The sequence below is a fragment of the Mobula birostris genome, chromosome X (assembly GCF_030028105.1).
Source record: "Mobula birostris isolate sMobBir1 chromosome X, sMobBir1.hap1, whole genome shotgun sequence".
Lineage (NCBI taxonomy): Eukaryota > Metazoa > Chordata > Chondrichthyes > Myliobatiformes > Myliobatidae > Mobula > Mobula birostris.
Window position 1 is genome coordinate 2,708,165 of NC_092402.1, and position 13,968 is coordinate 2,722,132.

The 13,968-nt window shown below is 52.1% G+C and overlaps 1 protein-coding gene across 1 annotated transcript in view; it reads right to left on the reverse strand.

Annotated features, from left to right (window-relative positions):
• LOC140191387 (cyclin-dependent kinase 12-like) overlaps positions 1 to 13,968 on the reverse strand; it is a 113,397-nt gene that overhangs the window by 58,562 nt on the left and 40,867 nt on the right. The window contains 3 exon segments of the mRNA XM_072248765.1: positions 992 to 1,131; positions 2,522 to 2,698; positions 11,293 to 12,237. Coding sequence (XP_072104866.1) covers positions 992 to 1,131; positions 2,522 to 2,698; positions 11,293 to 12,237 — 1,262 coding nt within the window.

Here is a 13,968-nt window from a genome sequence, read left to right on the forward strand (position 1 = left end):
CCCTCACTGGGGACAGTCCCACACACACACACCGACCCTCACTGGGGACAGTCCCACACACACACTGACCCTCACTGGGGGACGGTCCCACACACTCACTGACCCTCACTGGGGGATGGTCACACACACACACTGACCCTCACCGGAGACGGCCCTACACACTCACTGACCATCAGACTCTGATATCTATTGTTACCAGGTCTGTTCTTACTGTCTTTTTGGGACAACATTGCTGGAACTCATGGAGCCCAGTCTCCTCCGTCTGATTCCCTCTTCGGGCAGCAAGCCTCCTCACGCATGGAAAGTCCCGGCTTTAACTGACCGAGGCAAGGTCAGTCAGAAAACAGGAACCAATGAGCCTGAGCCTGCAGGACGGGAACAGGTACCTCGGGCCCAGTCTATCCATCACCCCAAGGGGAAGCTTACAGGGGGGGCCAACCATCTCCTTAGGGAGTGGTGACAGTGCTGTGCTGGTCCCACAGACAGAGCTGATCAGCCAGCAGAGATGCCATCACGCCGGGTTGGGGTTCTGGCCCCCTCCTGTGGATGCTGCCCTCCAGTGTTCGCTCGGTGGAAGGCAAGTTGGATTGCGCTCGTCTGCGTGCTGAGAAGCTGCTGCACTGTCAGCCTCTCGGGGACTTGGGCTACACATACATATTTATTTATTCTTCTTGTGACCATGCTTTTCTCCTGCTCTCGTAACTGTACGTGATATGCGCTGCTGGTACTGCGTGTCCCACCTTGGCCCTGGAGGAAGGCCGTTTCCTTTGGCTAATTTGCTGAATGATGACTAAACCTCAGACAGCACAAACAAAAAAAAACCCTTATTGCCCCAGAAGGCGGCAATGGCAAACCACTTCTGTGAAAACATTTGCCAAGAACAATCATGGGCATGCAAAGACATGGCACATCACGAACAAACGATCGTTACACTTGAAGACATGCTACTCAGTTCCTGTGGCAGGGCGGACGAGGTCCTGTATCGCGTTACCTGTGTCCTTGTCCTTAGCTTTGTAAACCTGTCCATACGTCCCTTCTCCAGTGATGCCGATGATGTCAAATTTGTCCACACATCGCTTGCCCCAGTCACTCTCAGTCTCCTTCCTCTCACCGTAGCGAGGACAACAGATTCTTTCAAAAATGAGAGAGAGAGAGAGAGAGAAAAGTGTGAGTGTCAACGGATACAGATCAACAGCACCAGCGTTCATTTCTCAGAGGACTAGAACAACAAAAGCAAGGATGTAATGCTGAGGATTTAAGCAGCATTGGTCAGACTGCACTTGGAGTATTGTGAGCAATTTTGGGTCCTTTATCTGAGGAAGAATGTGCTGACATTATAGAGGGTCCAGAGCAGGTTCACGAGGATGAAAGGGTTAACGTACGAGGAGCGTTTGATGGCTCTGGGCCTGTACTGGCTGGATTTTAGAAGAGTGAGTGGGGGATCTCATTGAAACCTATCAAAGATTGAAAACACGAGGAAATCTACAGATGCTAGAATTTCAAGCAACACACTTAAAAATTGCTGGTGAACGCAGCAGGCCAGGCAGCATCTATAGGAAGAGGTACAGTCGACGTTTCGGGCTGAGCCCCTTCGTCAGGACTAACTGAAAGATGAGATAGTCTCTTACTACCCTGCTGCGTTCACCAGCAACTTTCAAGTAGAGCTGGAGAGTACGTTTGCTACAGACGGGAAGTCTAGGACCAGAGGGCACAGCCTCAGGACGGAGGGACGTCCCTTAGAATGGAGATGAGGAAGAATTTCTTTAGCCAGAGGGTGGCGAATCTGTGGAATTCATTGCCACAGACTGCAGAGGCCAAGTCTTTGGGTGTATTTAAAGTGGAGGTTGAAAGGTTCTTGATTATTAAGCGTGTCAAAGGTTACAGAGAGAAGGTAGGAGACCGGAATTGAGACGAGTAATGAATCAGCCACGATGGAATGGCAGAAAACACTCGACGGGCCGAATGGCCTCATGGTCGATAAATATTCTCATCCCCAAAGTATAGACCGTCAAATATAGTTTTGACTGGGGTACTGTTCTCCAGCACGGGGTCAAGTGGCACACGAGCTCCACACACACACTGGTGGATGGGTCTTCGTGTATGGGGAGGCTCACCAATGCCTCTACTTTCTCAGGAGGCTAAAGAAACTCGGCACATCCCTGCCGACCCTCACCAATTTTTACCAGTGCACCACAGAAAGCATCCCACCTGGATCCATCTTTTCTTAGATAAGGGGTGCAAAACTGCTCAGAATACTCCAGCAATAGAGATAATCCTCCTCCCCCCCCCCCCCCCATCGATACCCAGGGTGATGACACATAATCCGAAGGTGCACCAAAAACCAACCCTGGTATTTCCCCTCCTGACATCCACCACCAACCCAGCTGCAGTAATGAGGCACATCGGAACGAGGTTAGTTCCCAGGGTCGGCCCGTACGGAACCAACCAATATGGTCACTGCTGGCTCCCCTGCCTGAGGCCCTTCCCAATGAAGGACAGTTCCCCCCCTCCACTTTCATACTTGGGCCTCTTTTTAAGGACAGGCTGAGGCTGGGGTGGAGTCCTCTGCTCGGGGGAGTCCGGCGGCGAGGGATCCGTTCCGGGGAGTTCCGGGGGGAGAGGCAGGTCAGCCAGTAAATGCCGCATTCTTTGGTCTCTCTCTTTCTTGGCCGGTTTGGCAGCATGACTTTCCTTTGGGCTGCAACGGAACAGAAACAGCGTTAAGGCAGCAGGTAAGCAGGCCCCAGAGTAATGGTGGAGGAGGGATGGGTGGCGGTGCCTGGGGGAGGGAACTACCGTTTCAAAAGAACTGCAGATATCTCTTGCATTGGTTGAAGGTACTTGGCTGGACTTCATCTTAAACCATTTCCGGGCGACTGGAGTAGACCCCTCCCTGATTAAGGCCGCCCACCCCAGGTTTGGTAAAGTCGACCGTCCATTGCGACCTTTGCTGTCTGTTCACTGTCAATCTCTCTCACTTCCCGATGAACACGGGAGCAGCTGGAGGCCTTTCATTCCTGCTGCAGGCTTCACCGAGATCGCAGCTCACCTTGCCCTCCACAGCACGACCCCCCCCCCACCCCGTGTCCCAGGCCTACACTGGCAACACCTCTCCCCTCTTTCCCCAATGCACTGGTGACTGCATCGGTGCTGACTGAGCTCAACTTTGCCTCCAGCTTCCACTCTGCCCTCAGATTGACTTGGTGCGTCTCTGACACCTTTCTCCCCTCTCACATCTGTGGAGACAGATTGATCACCCGTGGATATTTTATCTGAGATACGGGGGGGGGGGGGGGGAATTCCACAATATTTCAGAGTTAAACCTCCCTCCATCGACACCCAGTCACCCTTAACAGTTCTCTTGACCACAGCCAATCGCCTGCAGAATTGCTATTCCCTTCCCTCAGTTCCTCCACCTCGGCCGCAACTCTTCTCAGGATGAGGCTTTCCATTATAGAAGATCTGAGATGTCCCCTTCTTCCCCTTCCCATCAGTAATAAGGTCACCTTCACACGCATTGCCTCCATTTCCCACAGCTTTGCCCTTGCTCCTTCCCCAGCTCGTCATAACAGGGACAGAGTTCCCCTTGTTCTGCCCCACCACCCCATATCCTGCGCATTATTCTCTGTAACTTTCACCGTCTCCAACTGGATCCCACCACCAGACACATCTCCCCACACTCTCTGCTTTCTGCAGGGATCGCTCTCTCCGTGACTCCCTTGTCCACTCAGCTCCCTGCTACACCTGCCCCACTCACCTTCTCCCCCACCTCCATTCAGGGCCCCAAGCAGCCCTTCCAGATGAGGCAATACTTCCACCCACAACACACACACACACAAAATGCTGGAGGAATTTTGAGTCTTGGCCCGAACTGTCGACCCTTTACTCTTCTCAATAGACACTGCCCAGCCCGCGGAGTTCTTCCTGCATTTTGCGTGTGTTGCTTGGATGTTTGTGACTTCGCCTGTTGGAGCTGTCTATTGTAGCCCGTGCTCCCGGTATGGTCTCCCCTTCACGGGTGAGACCCAACGCGGACTGGGGGGCCCACTTCGTTCAGCACCCTCGCTCTGTCTGCCTCAAAAGTCAGGGTTGCCAGGTGGCCACACATTTCAATTCCTCCCTCCGTCCCCATTGGGCCACGTCTGTCCACGGCCTCCCCTACCATCACGGGACAATGTCTCATGATCCGCCAGCCTGATGGCGTGAACACCGATTTCTCTGCAAGATGTGATCAGTCAGAATGAAAATTAAACTCAACCACTGCAGACACTGGCAACCTAAAACATTTTAAATTCCCCTCCCCTCCTCAAGCCTCTCCTTTATTTATGTTCCCTCACTCTGGTGCCCCCCCCCCTTTATTATCTTGCCCATCGCCTCCAGTTCCACTCTGTTCTTTTGCTCTCCTCTCCCATCCGATTCTGTCTTCCTCATCCCTTCCCCTCTGCCTCACCGGGACTCACCTGTCACCTCCCCGTTTCTCACACCGCCCCTCCCCTACCCACTCACCCTCCCCCCTCACCGGGTCTCACCTGTCACCTCCCATTTCTCACACCACCCCTCTCCCACCCACCCTCCCCCTCACCTGGTCTCACCTGTCAACCTGTCCTCCTCCCCTCCCCCACTCACCCACCTTCTCCCTCACCTGGTCTCACCGGTCACCTTGTACTCCTCTCCCTCCCCCACCAACCCACCTTCCCCCTCACCTGTCACCTGGTACTCCTCCCCCCCCACCCACCTTCCCCCTCACCTGGTCTCACCTGTCACCTGTCAGCTTGTCCTCCTCCCCTCCCCCACCCACCTTCCCCCTCACCTGTCAGCTTGTCCTCCTCCCCTCCCCCACCCACCTTCCCCCTCACCTGGTCTCACCTGTCACCTTGTCCTCCTCCCCTCCCCCACCCACCTTCCCCCTCACCTGTCACCTGTCAGCTTGTCCTCCTCCCCTCCCCCACCCACCTTCCCCCTCACCTGGTCTCACCTGTCACCTGTCAGCTTGTACTCCCCTCCCCCACCCACCTTCCCAGTCACCTGCTCGCACCTGTCATTTGCTAAAGTCCTCCTGCCACCTCCCTCCACCTTATTTTAGCTTCTTCCCCCTTCCTTTCCAGCGTCTGTAGAATCTCTCATCTGTATTGAACACAATGACTGAGCCCCACTTACGCGAAAAGCCTCAGGGTAGATGCCTAGTCCCTCAAGCCATCTACTGGACGCAGAGCGAGAGATGGAGGTAAAGTGCAGATCTAAATGGGCAGGAGGCTGTCTCATGGCCTCTGAGTGGGAGACGGCGTTGGCTGTGACCTTGCCCATTTTTATTAAGTGTGGGTGAGTTCAGCCTCCTGACATCATGAGAGATTATACATCACACCCTTCTCCCAACACCGTCCCCCTCTTACAGGTGTTTGTGCGTCCTTCCTCGCTTGGGTCTCATTAACCTTCCTCCCTTCCTCTTGTACGTAACTAAAGCCTTTATGTAAAACAGGCTTCTCTGGAACAGCAAAATCCCCCATCACTACGTCTGCCCAACACTGGAAACGGCTGTGGATTTCTCTAAGTAATGTGATATACTGGTCATGGGTCAAACCCCCACTACCACTCAGCACATCTACAGTGGCATACAAAAGTTTGGGCACTCTGCATGGTCAGTACTTAGTAACACCCCCTTTGGCAAGTATCACAGCTTGTAAATGCTTTCTGTAGCCAGCTAAGAGTCTTTCAATTCTTGTTTGGGGGATTTTTGCCCATTCTTCCTTGCAAAAGGCTTCTAGTTCTGTGAGATTCTTGGGCCGTCTGGCATGCACTGCTCTTTTGAGGTCTATCCACAGATTCTTGATGATGTTTAGGTCAGGAGACTGTGAGGGCCATGGCAAAACCTTCAGCTTGTGCCTCTTGAGGTAGTCCATTGTGGATTTTGAGGTGTGTTTAGGATCATTACCCTGTTGTAGAAGCCATCCTCTTCATCTCTGGCTTTTTTACAGACGGTGTGATGTTTGCTTCCAGAATTTGCTGGTATTTAATTGAATTATTTCTTCCCTCTACCAGTGAAATGTTCCCCATGCCACTGGCCGCAACACAAGCCCAAAGCATGAGCGATCCACCCCCATGCTTAACAGTTGGAGAGGGGCTCTTTTCATGAAATTCTGCACTCTTTTTTCTCCAAACATATCTTTACTCATTGTGGCCAGAAAATTCGATTTTAACTTCATCAGTCCACAGGACTTGTTTCCAAAATGCATCAGGCTTGTTTAGATGTTCCTTTGCAAACTTCTGATGCTGAATTTTGTGATGAGGACGCAGGAAAGATTTTCTTCTGGTGACTGTTCCATGAAGGTCATATTTGTGCAGGTGTCGCTGCACAGTAGAACAGTGCACCGCCACTCGAGTCTGCTAAATCTTCCTGAAGGCCTTTAGCAGTCAAACGTGGGTTTTGATTTGCCTTTCTAGCAATCCTACGAGCAGTTCTCTCCGAAAGTTTTCTTGGTCTTCCAGACCTCAACTTGACCGCCACTGTTCCTGTTAACTGCCATTTTTAAATTACATTACGAACTGAGGCAATGACGACCTGAGAAAGCTTTGCTATCTTCTTATAGCCTTCTTCTGCTTTGTGGGCATCATTTATTTTAATTTTCAGAGTGCTAGGCAGCTGCCTAGAGGAGCCCATGGCTGCTGATTGTTGGGACAAGGTTTGAGGAGTCAGGGTATTTATAAAGCTTTGAAATTTGCATCACCTGGCCTTTACTAACGATGACTCTGAACAAGCCATAGCCCTAACAAGCTAATTAAGGTCTGAGACCTTGGTAAAAGTTATCTGAGAGCTCAAATCTCTTGGGGTGCCCAAACTTTTGCAAGGTGCAAAAGTTTTTAACTCTGAAATTGCACAAGACAAAAATAATACACTAATCTTGCTTAAAATGTTGAAAAGAATGAATGTTTCATCTTTAACTTTATGACTTTTGGAGATCAGCTCATCTTCTACTCACTTAAATATTCACAGTAACAGAAATTTTGACCAGGGGTGCCCAAACTTCTGCATGGCACCGTAAACAGAAAGCAGCATCCATCACCAGGGATTCTCACTATCCGGGGTCACGCTCTCTTCTCGCTGCTGCCATCAGGAAGGAGGTACAGGAGCCTCAGGTCCCACACCACCAGGTTCAAGCACAGTTATTACTCCCTCAACCATCAGGAAGGAGGTACAGGAGCCTCAGGTCCCACACCACCAGGTTCAGGGACAGTTATTACCCCTCAACCATCAGGAAGGAGGTACAGGAGCTTCAGGACCCACACCACCAGGTTCAGGAACAGTTATTACCCCTCAACCATCAGGAAGGAGGTACAAAAGCCTGGGACTCACACCACCAGGTTCAGGAACAGTTATTACCCCTCAACCATCAGGAAGGAGGTACAGGAGCCTCAGGACCTACAGCACCAGGTTCAGGAACAGTTATTACCCCTTAACCATCAGGAAGGAGGTACAGGAGCCTCAGGACCCACACCACCAGGTTCAGGAACAGTTATTACTCCTCAACCATCAGGCTCTTGACCAAATGGGATAATTTTACTTGCCCCATCTCTGAAATGTTCCCAGTATCTGTGGGCTCAGTTTCCGGGACTCTTCACGTCATGTTCTCGATATTTTCTGCTTACTTATTTATTAGTTTCCTCTCTCTCCTTTTGTATTTGCACAGTTTGTACATTGGTCGTTTGCCCGTCTTGATGGGTGCCGTCTTTCACTGATCTAGTGTTTTTTCCTTATTTATGGTGAATGCCTGCGAGAAAATTAATCTCAGAGTTGTGTATAGCGACCTGTGTGCACTTTGATAACAAATTTACTTTGCTGTTAGGTCACAGCTGAACACATCCAATTACTCCTGGAAGCTGTGTACAGCTTTGGGCCAAGTACGTAACTGCGTTCAGGGGAACTGGCATCTTTGGGCTCAGCACACAGTTTGTCAGCATCACTTCACCCTTTCCAAAGGGATCCCCAATTCCCGTCAGCTCACGAAAACTCCTCCTGGGACAACCGTCTGAAGCCTCTGCATGGCTTTCAGCCTCTGTCACTGGTGACGTACCGCGCTGGTTAAAGGGCTGACACGCCATCGACAGACATTTAAAACTGCAAGAGACGCAAAGCACACGAGCCCTGACCCAGAACGAGAACACAGAACACTACAGAGCAGTGGAGAACCTTCAGCCCGCAATGTTGTGCTGACCCTTATAAACCTACACCAATCAAACCCTCCCCCCCCCCCCCCCCCACAGCCCACCATTTTCCTATCATCTCTCTGGCAATTTAAGAATCTTGCTCTCAGATAGAGGCAGACACGAATGGAGGTAGGTACAAAGGTTTTTAAAGAGCCCATTAATTAGATACACGACAGCACAGTACAGGCCCATCACCCCACAACCTACTGCAAGATCAATCTAACCCTGCCCTCCTGCATAACCCTCCATTTTTCTATCATCCACGTGCCTATCTGAGAGTCTTAAATGCCCCTAATGTATTCGCCTCTACCACCACCCCTGGTGTTCCACATACCCACCACTCTTTGTGATATCCCCCCAATCACCTTACAATTACGCCCTTGGGGGAAGTGAGGTGGACACGGGGTGCATGACCCACTCTGACGCCCTGGGGAGAAAAGTCTGTGGCTGTTGACTCTGTCTATGCCTCTTTTCATCTTGTACACCTCTATCAAGTCACCTCTCATCCTCCTTCGGTCCAAAGAAAGAAGTCCTCACTCACTCAACCTATCCTCATAAAACCTGTTCTCTAATCCTGGCAGCACCCTGGTGAATCTCCTCTGCACCCTCTCTAATCCAGGCAGCTTCCTGGTGAATCTCCTCTGCACCCTCTCTAATCCAGGCAGCATCCTGGTGAATCTCCACTGCACCCTCTCTAATCCAGGCAGCATCCTGGTGAATCTCCTCTGTACCCTCTCTAATCCAGGCAGCATCCTGGTAAATTTCCTCTGCACCCTCTCTAATCCAGGCTGCATCCTGGTGAATCTCCTCTGCACCCTCTCTAATCCAGGCAGCATCCAGGTGAATCTCCTCTGCACCCTCTCTAATCCAGGCAGCATCCTGATGAATCTCCTCTGCACCCTCTCTAATCCAGGCAGCATCCTGGTGAATCTCCCCCCTGCACCCTCTCTAATCCAGGCAGCATCCTGGTGAATCTCCCCCCTGCACCCTCTCTAATCTAGGCAGCATTCTGGTGAATCTCCCCCCTGCACCCTCTCTGAAGCTTCACATCCTTCCGACAATGAGGTGACCAGAACTGAACACAATGCTCTAAATCTGGTCTGACCAGGGTTTTATAGAACTGCAACACTACCTCACGGCTCTTGAACTCAGTCCGACTAATGAAGGCTTTCTTAACCACCCTATCAACTTGCGCAGCAACTTTGAGGGATTCATGGACGTGGACCAAGATTCTTGCGAAGAATCCTGCCATTAATGTACCCCACCTTCAAGTCCGATCTTCCAAAGTGTGTGACACTTCTCCGGACTGAACTCCACCTGCCATTTTTCTGCCCAGCTCTGCATCCTGTCAATGGCTCATTGCAGCCTACTACACCACCGAACTTTGTGTCATCTGCAGACTTACTAACCCACCATTCCGTCTCCATCTCTCAAGGCCCAACCCGTCTGTCTGGGGGGGTTTGTCTCCCACAGGAAAGGTCACTCACACCATCTCACCGAGGTTGTGTCTGTCTCCCCAAGGGCCCTACTCCATCAGGGTGGGTCATGCCCCCGTGTCCGCCTCATCTCCCCCGAGGGCATATCCACATTCCTGAGGTCCACCTCCCCAGGGTGGGCCACTCAACCCACCAGTCAGTCTCCGCAGAGGTCCATCTCTGTCTCCTCAAGGGAGCCTGTCTCCCGGAGAGCATATCCGTCTGCCTCAGGGTGCGTCACTCTCCCCAGGGGACAGTCTGTCCCCCTCTGGGTGCATCACTCTCCCCAGGGGAGAGCCTGTCCCCCTCAGGGTGCGTCAGTCTCCTCGAGGGGGTCTGTCCCCCTCAGGGTGCGTCACTCTCCTCGAGGGGGTCTGTCCCCCTCAGGGTGTGTCACTCTCCCCAGGGGACAGCCTGTCCCCCTCAGGGTGCATCACTCTCCTCGAGGGGGTTTGTCCCCCTCAGGGTGCGTCACTCTCCCCAGGGGACAGTCTGTCCCCCTCAGGGTGCGTCACTCTCCGCAAAGATGTGTCTGCATGGCCCTGGTTCCCAGTGCTGACCGGCCTAGGACATTTTGATGAACACCAGTCGAAGGCAGAAAGCAACCAGAAAACAAGTTAAAATTGCGGATATTAAAGTGCTGGCCCGTTTCTAGCTCTGGGATGGGGGATGCCAAACAGTGCCTGCCTTGGGGCCACACCCTCGGGATCTGCCCCTCCAATCAAGCCCGTGCAACCCGAAATCCATCAAAATTCCGATCTCCCAACTGTGCTCCGACTCAGTGAGGAATCCCAGTTTCCAGAGCGCAGCACACTCCAGCCCGTCACTGTTCCAGTACCAGTAACAGACGTGTTCTGACGGCCGGCCGCATACCCTGAAATCAATCTGATTTCCTGATGAGAACACTGCGGAGTCGCTCGGAAAACGGACAACCCGGCACTTTGCAGAGCAGTGGGGGTAACGTCTACTCCCACTTGCTGGAACATTAAACAGCACAGCACAGTGTCATGCCAACCCTCTAACCTGCTCCAAGATCAACCTAACCCTTCCCCTCCTACAAAACCCTTCATTTTTCTATCATCCATCTAAGAGTCTCTTCAATGTCCCTAATGTACCTGCCTCTCCCACCACTCCTGGCAGGGCGTTCCACACACCCACCACTCTCTGTGTGGAAAAAAAATGTACCTCTGCCATCCCCCTGTACTTTCCTCCAATCACCTTAAACATAACCTAACACTACAGCACAGCACAGGCCCTTCGGCCCACAACGTTGTGCTGACCCTTTAACCTGCTCCAAGATCAATCTAACCATTCCCTCCGACAAAACGCTCCATTATTCTGTCATCCATGTACCTACCTATCTAAGAGTCTCTTAAGTGTCCCGAACGTACCTGCCTCTTCCCACCACCCCTGGCAGGGCATTCCAACACCTATTCTCTGTGTAAAATACCTACCCGACCCCCCCCCCCACATACTTTCCTCCAACCACCGTAAACACAGGCCGTCTGGTCCGCGATGGTGTGCCGACCCCTCGGCCTACTCTGAAGACCAATCTAACCCTTCCCTCCCATTTCTCCGCCGTCCGCGTGCCCCCCTGGGAGCTACAGGGACCCCTTACCTCTCGATGTCGTCCTCCCCCAGCAGCAGCGGGGGCAGCGGCAGCGGCGGGAGAGTGGAGGTCAGCAACGGCAGCACCGAGTTCAGCGTCGGCGGCATGGGGAGCCCGCTGGCCAGCACCGTCGTCCGCGGCGGGTGGTGCTGGGGGGCTGCGGGCGCGCTGGCCGGGGCGGGGGACGGGTGGGATCCGGGGGCCGGCACCGGCGGCGACGGCAGCGGAGGGGGCGCCAAGGGCATCGCCGACTGCGAGGCGGGCGCCGGCGCTGGCGGTTCAGTCCGGCTCTCGGGCAGAGGCTGCGATTGGTTTGAAGTCACCGGCGGCAGGGGGGGCTGTTGCACTGGGATAGGAGGTAGTACGAGTGGAGGAGAGGACGGAGGTAACGGTGGAGGGCCAGAACCAGCAGGAGGAAGTGGAGGCTTTTCGACTTCGTGTTCGTTTGGTAATGGCGGTAGACTCCTGTCCTTTGGTGTAGCCGGGTCACACTTCACTGCCGGTGACTTTGACTCTTTGACTGCCACAGCCACCACCTCACCCTCCTCCTGTTCAGTCTTCACTTTTATCTCCGGAATCATCTCCTCCGCAGTGTCTTTGCCTTTCTTCGCGGCCCCTGAATGCGAGGTTTCAGTGGGCGAGGGGGGCTTCTCGGATTTTATTAGCTTAGTCAGTTTTTTGACATCCTTCAGTGCTGTGGAGCCAGCTGCGTGCGCGCTGCCGCCCGACACCTTAGGCTCTTTGCAGTCCTTCGCATTGACCTTGGCCGCCACCGCGGCTCTTGCCCGCTTCGTCTTGCTGAGCTCGGCGCCCAGGCTCGAGGTGAGGGTGAACCGGCCGGGGGAGATGCTGGAGTGCCGGCTGGGGGAGCGGGAGCGGGACTGCCTGTGCTTACTGTGCGACCGCGAATGTCTCAGGTACAGCGGGCTCCGGCTCCTCGACTTCGCCGGCCTTCTGCAAAGGAAAGAAGAGCTCGGTCAGAGGCAGCGTCATGCAGAGAGGTTGTGGGGGGGCCATACTGCACAGAGGCAGGCCCTGGAGCCCCACCAACTCTTTATTCCCCCATCTACACCAACTTCAGCACCATACCAACGGCACGAGGAAGCAAGGACACTTACTGCATTCCGTTCGGCATTCAACACTAATGTCCCATGGACCTTGGTAATCAAACTCTTACTCCTCGTTCTAAACACATCACACTGCAACAGGCTCAAAAACATTTATTGTCCCCAAGCAGCAAGGCTGAGCAACACCTCCACCTGCTAACCCATCCCCAATCGCCATTACCTTGTCACTTCCTGTCAGAGTCACCTTATCCACAGACACTCCTGTGCCTAGCATTACTTTATAGACCTACAGTCAATCTGTGTTTATGATCTATCTTACTGTTTTTTTTTGTGCTGCGTTGGAAGTTATTTTGTCTCCTTTACACTTGCGTACAAGAAATGGTGGGGTGTCGGGGGGTCTCTACCAAAGGAGGTGTGAGGCGCTCCTTCCCTCCGCTAGCCTGCAGGTCACCCTTGGGCAAGGTGTAGCACCTGCTCAGCCCCCGATCAGGGTCAGGTGAAACCATGGGAGAAGGTGGTGGACGGTCGTACGAGCAGCCGGTGCAGATCACAAGTCCTGGTGATGCGACCACTGACGCCAGGCAGACAATCTCTGAAGAGTAATGATAATGGCTTGGGGGGCTGGCGGGGTGGGGTGGTGGGGTGACCCATCTTGTAAAGACACTGCCCAGAACAAGCCGATGGAGAAAAATTTGCCAAGAACAATCATGGTCATGGAAAGATCATGATTGCCTAGGTCATATGACACGGCATGTAATGATGATATCATACAACACGACACTTAACGACGTCATACGACATGATATAATGATGATGTCATACAACATGGCACATAATGGTGTCATACGACACCTAACAATGTCATACGACGTGACACAACAATAATGTCATGGCACATAATGATGATGTCATACGACACCTAACGATGTCATACAACATGACATAACGATGATGTCATACAATGTGGCACATAATTATGATGTCATATGACAAGGTACATAATGATGATGTCATACAACAAGGCAAACAAAAAATGACATTAATGTTGAATCTCATTGTTACTGATACTCCTATCACAGGGAAAAGGTTCCATCTACCCTCCCTACGTCTCTTAACAACTTCATTAACTTCTGTCACCCCTCCCTCGGCCTTCTTTGCTGCAGGGAAAGCAAGCCCATCCTGTCCAATCTTTCCCTGTAACTAAAGTCCTGGTGAGTCTCTCCTCCACTCCCTCCAGCACAATTATATTCTACTTCGTTTCACATCATTTCAAGTGTAAAGCAGAGCAAAATAGTTGTTACTCTGGATCCAATGCACCAAAAATGAACCACAATTTAAGTATAAATACATAACATATCTTACATACACAAATTGAGAGTATGTCCATAAAGTGATGTCCTCTGGTCCCAGACCATTGAGAGATTTAAAGACAAGGAAGCGAACTTTAAAATCAATTCTGAAAGATACAGGAAGCCAACGCAGAGTAGCTAATTTGGGAGTGATATGCTCCCTCAGCCTGGTTTTAGATAAAGTTTGAATGAATTGAAGTTTGTCAATCGATCGCTTTGGAAGGCTAGAAAAAAGTAACCTAGCCTATTCGATATAAAGACATGAGTTA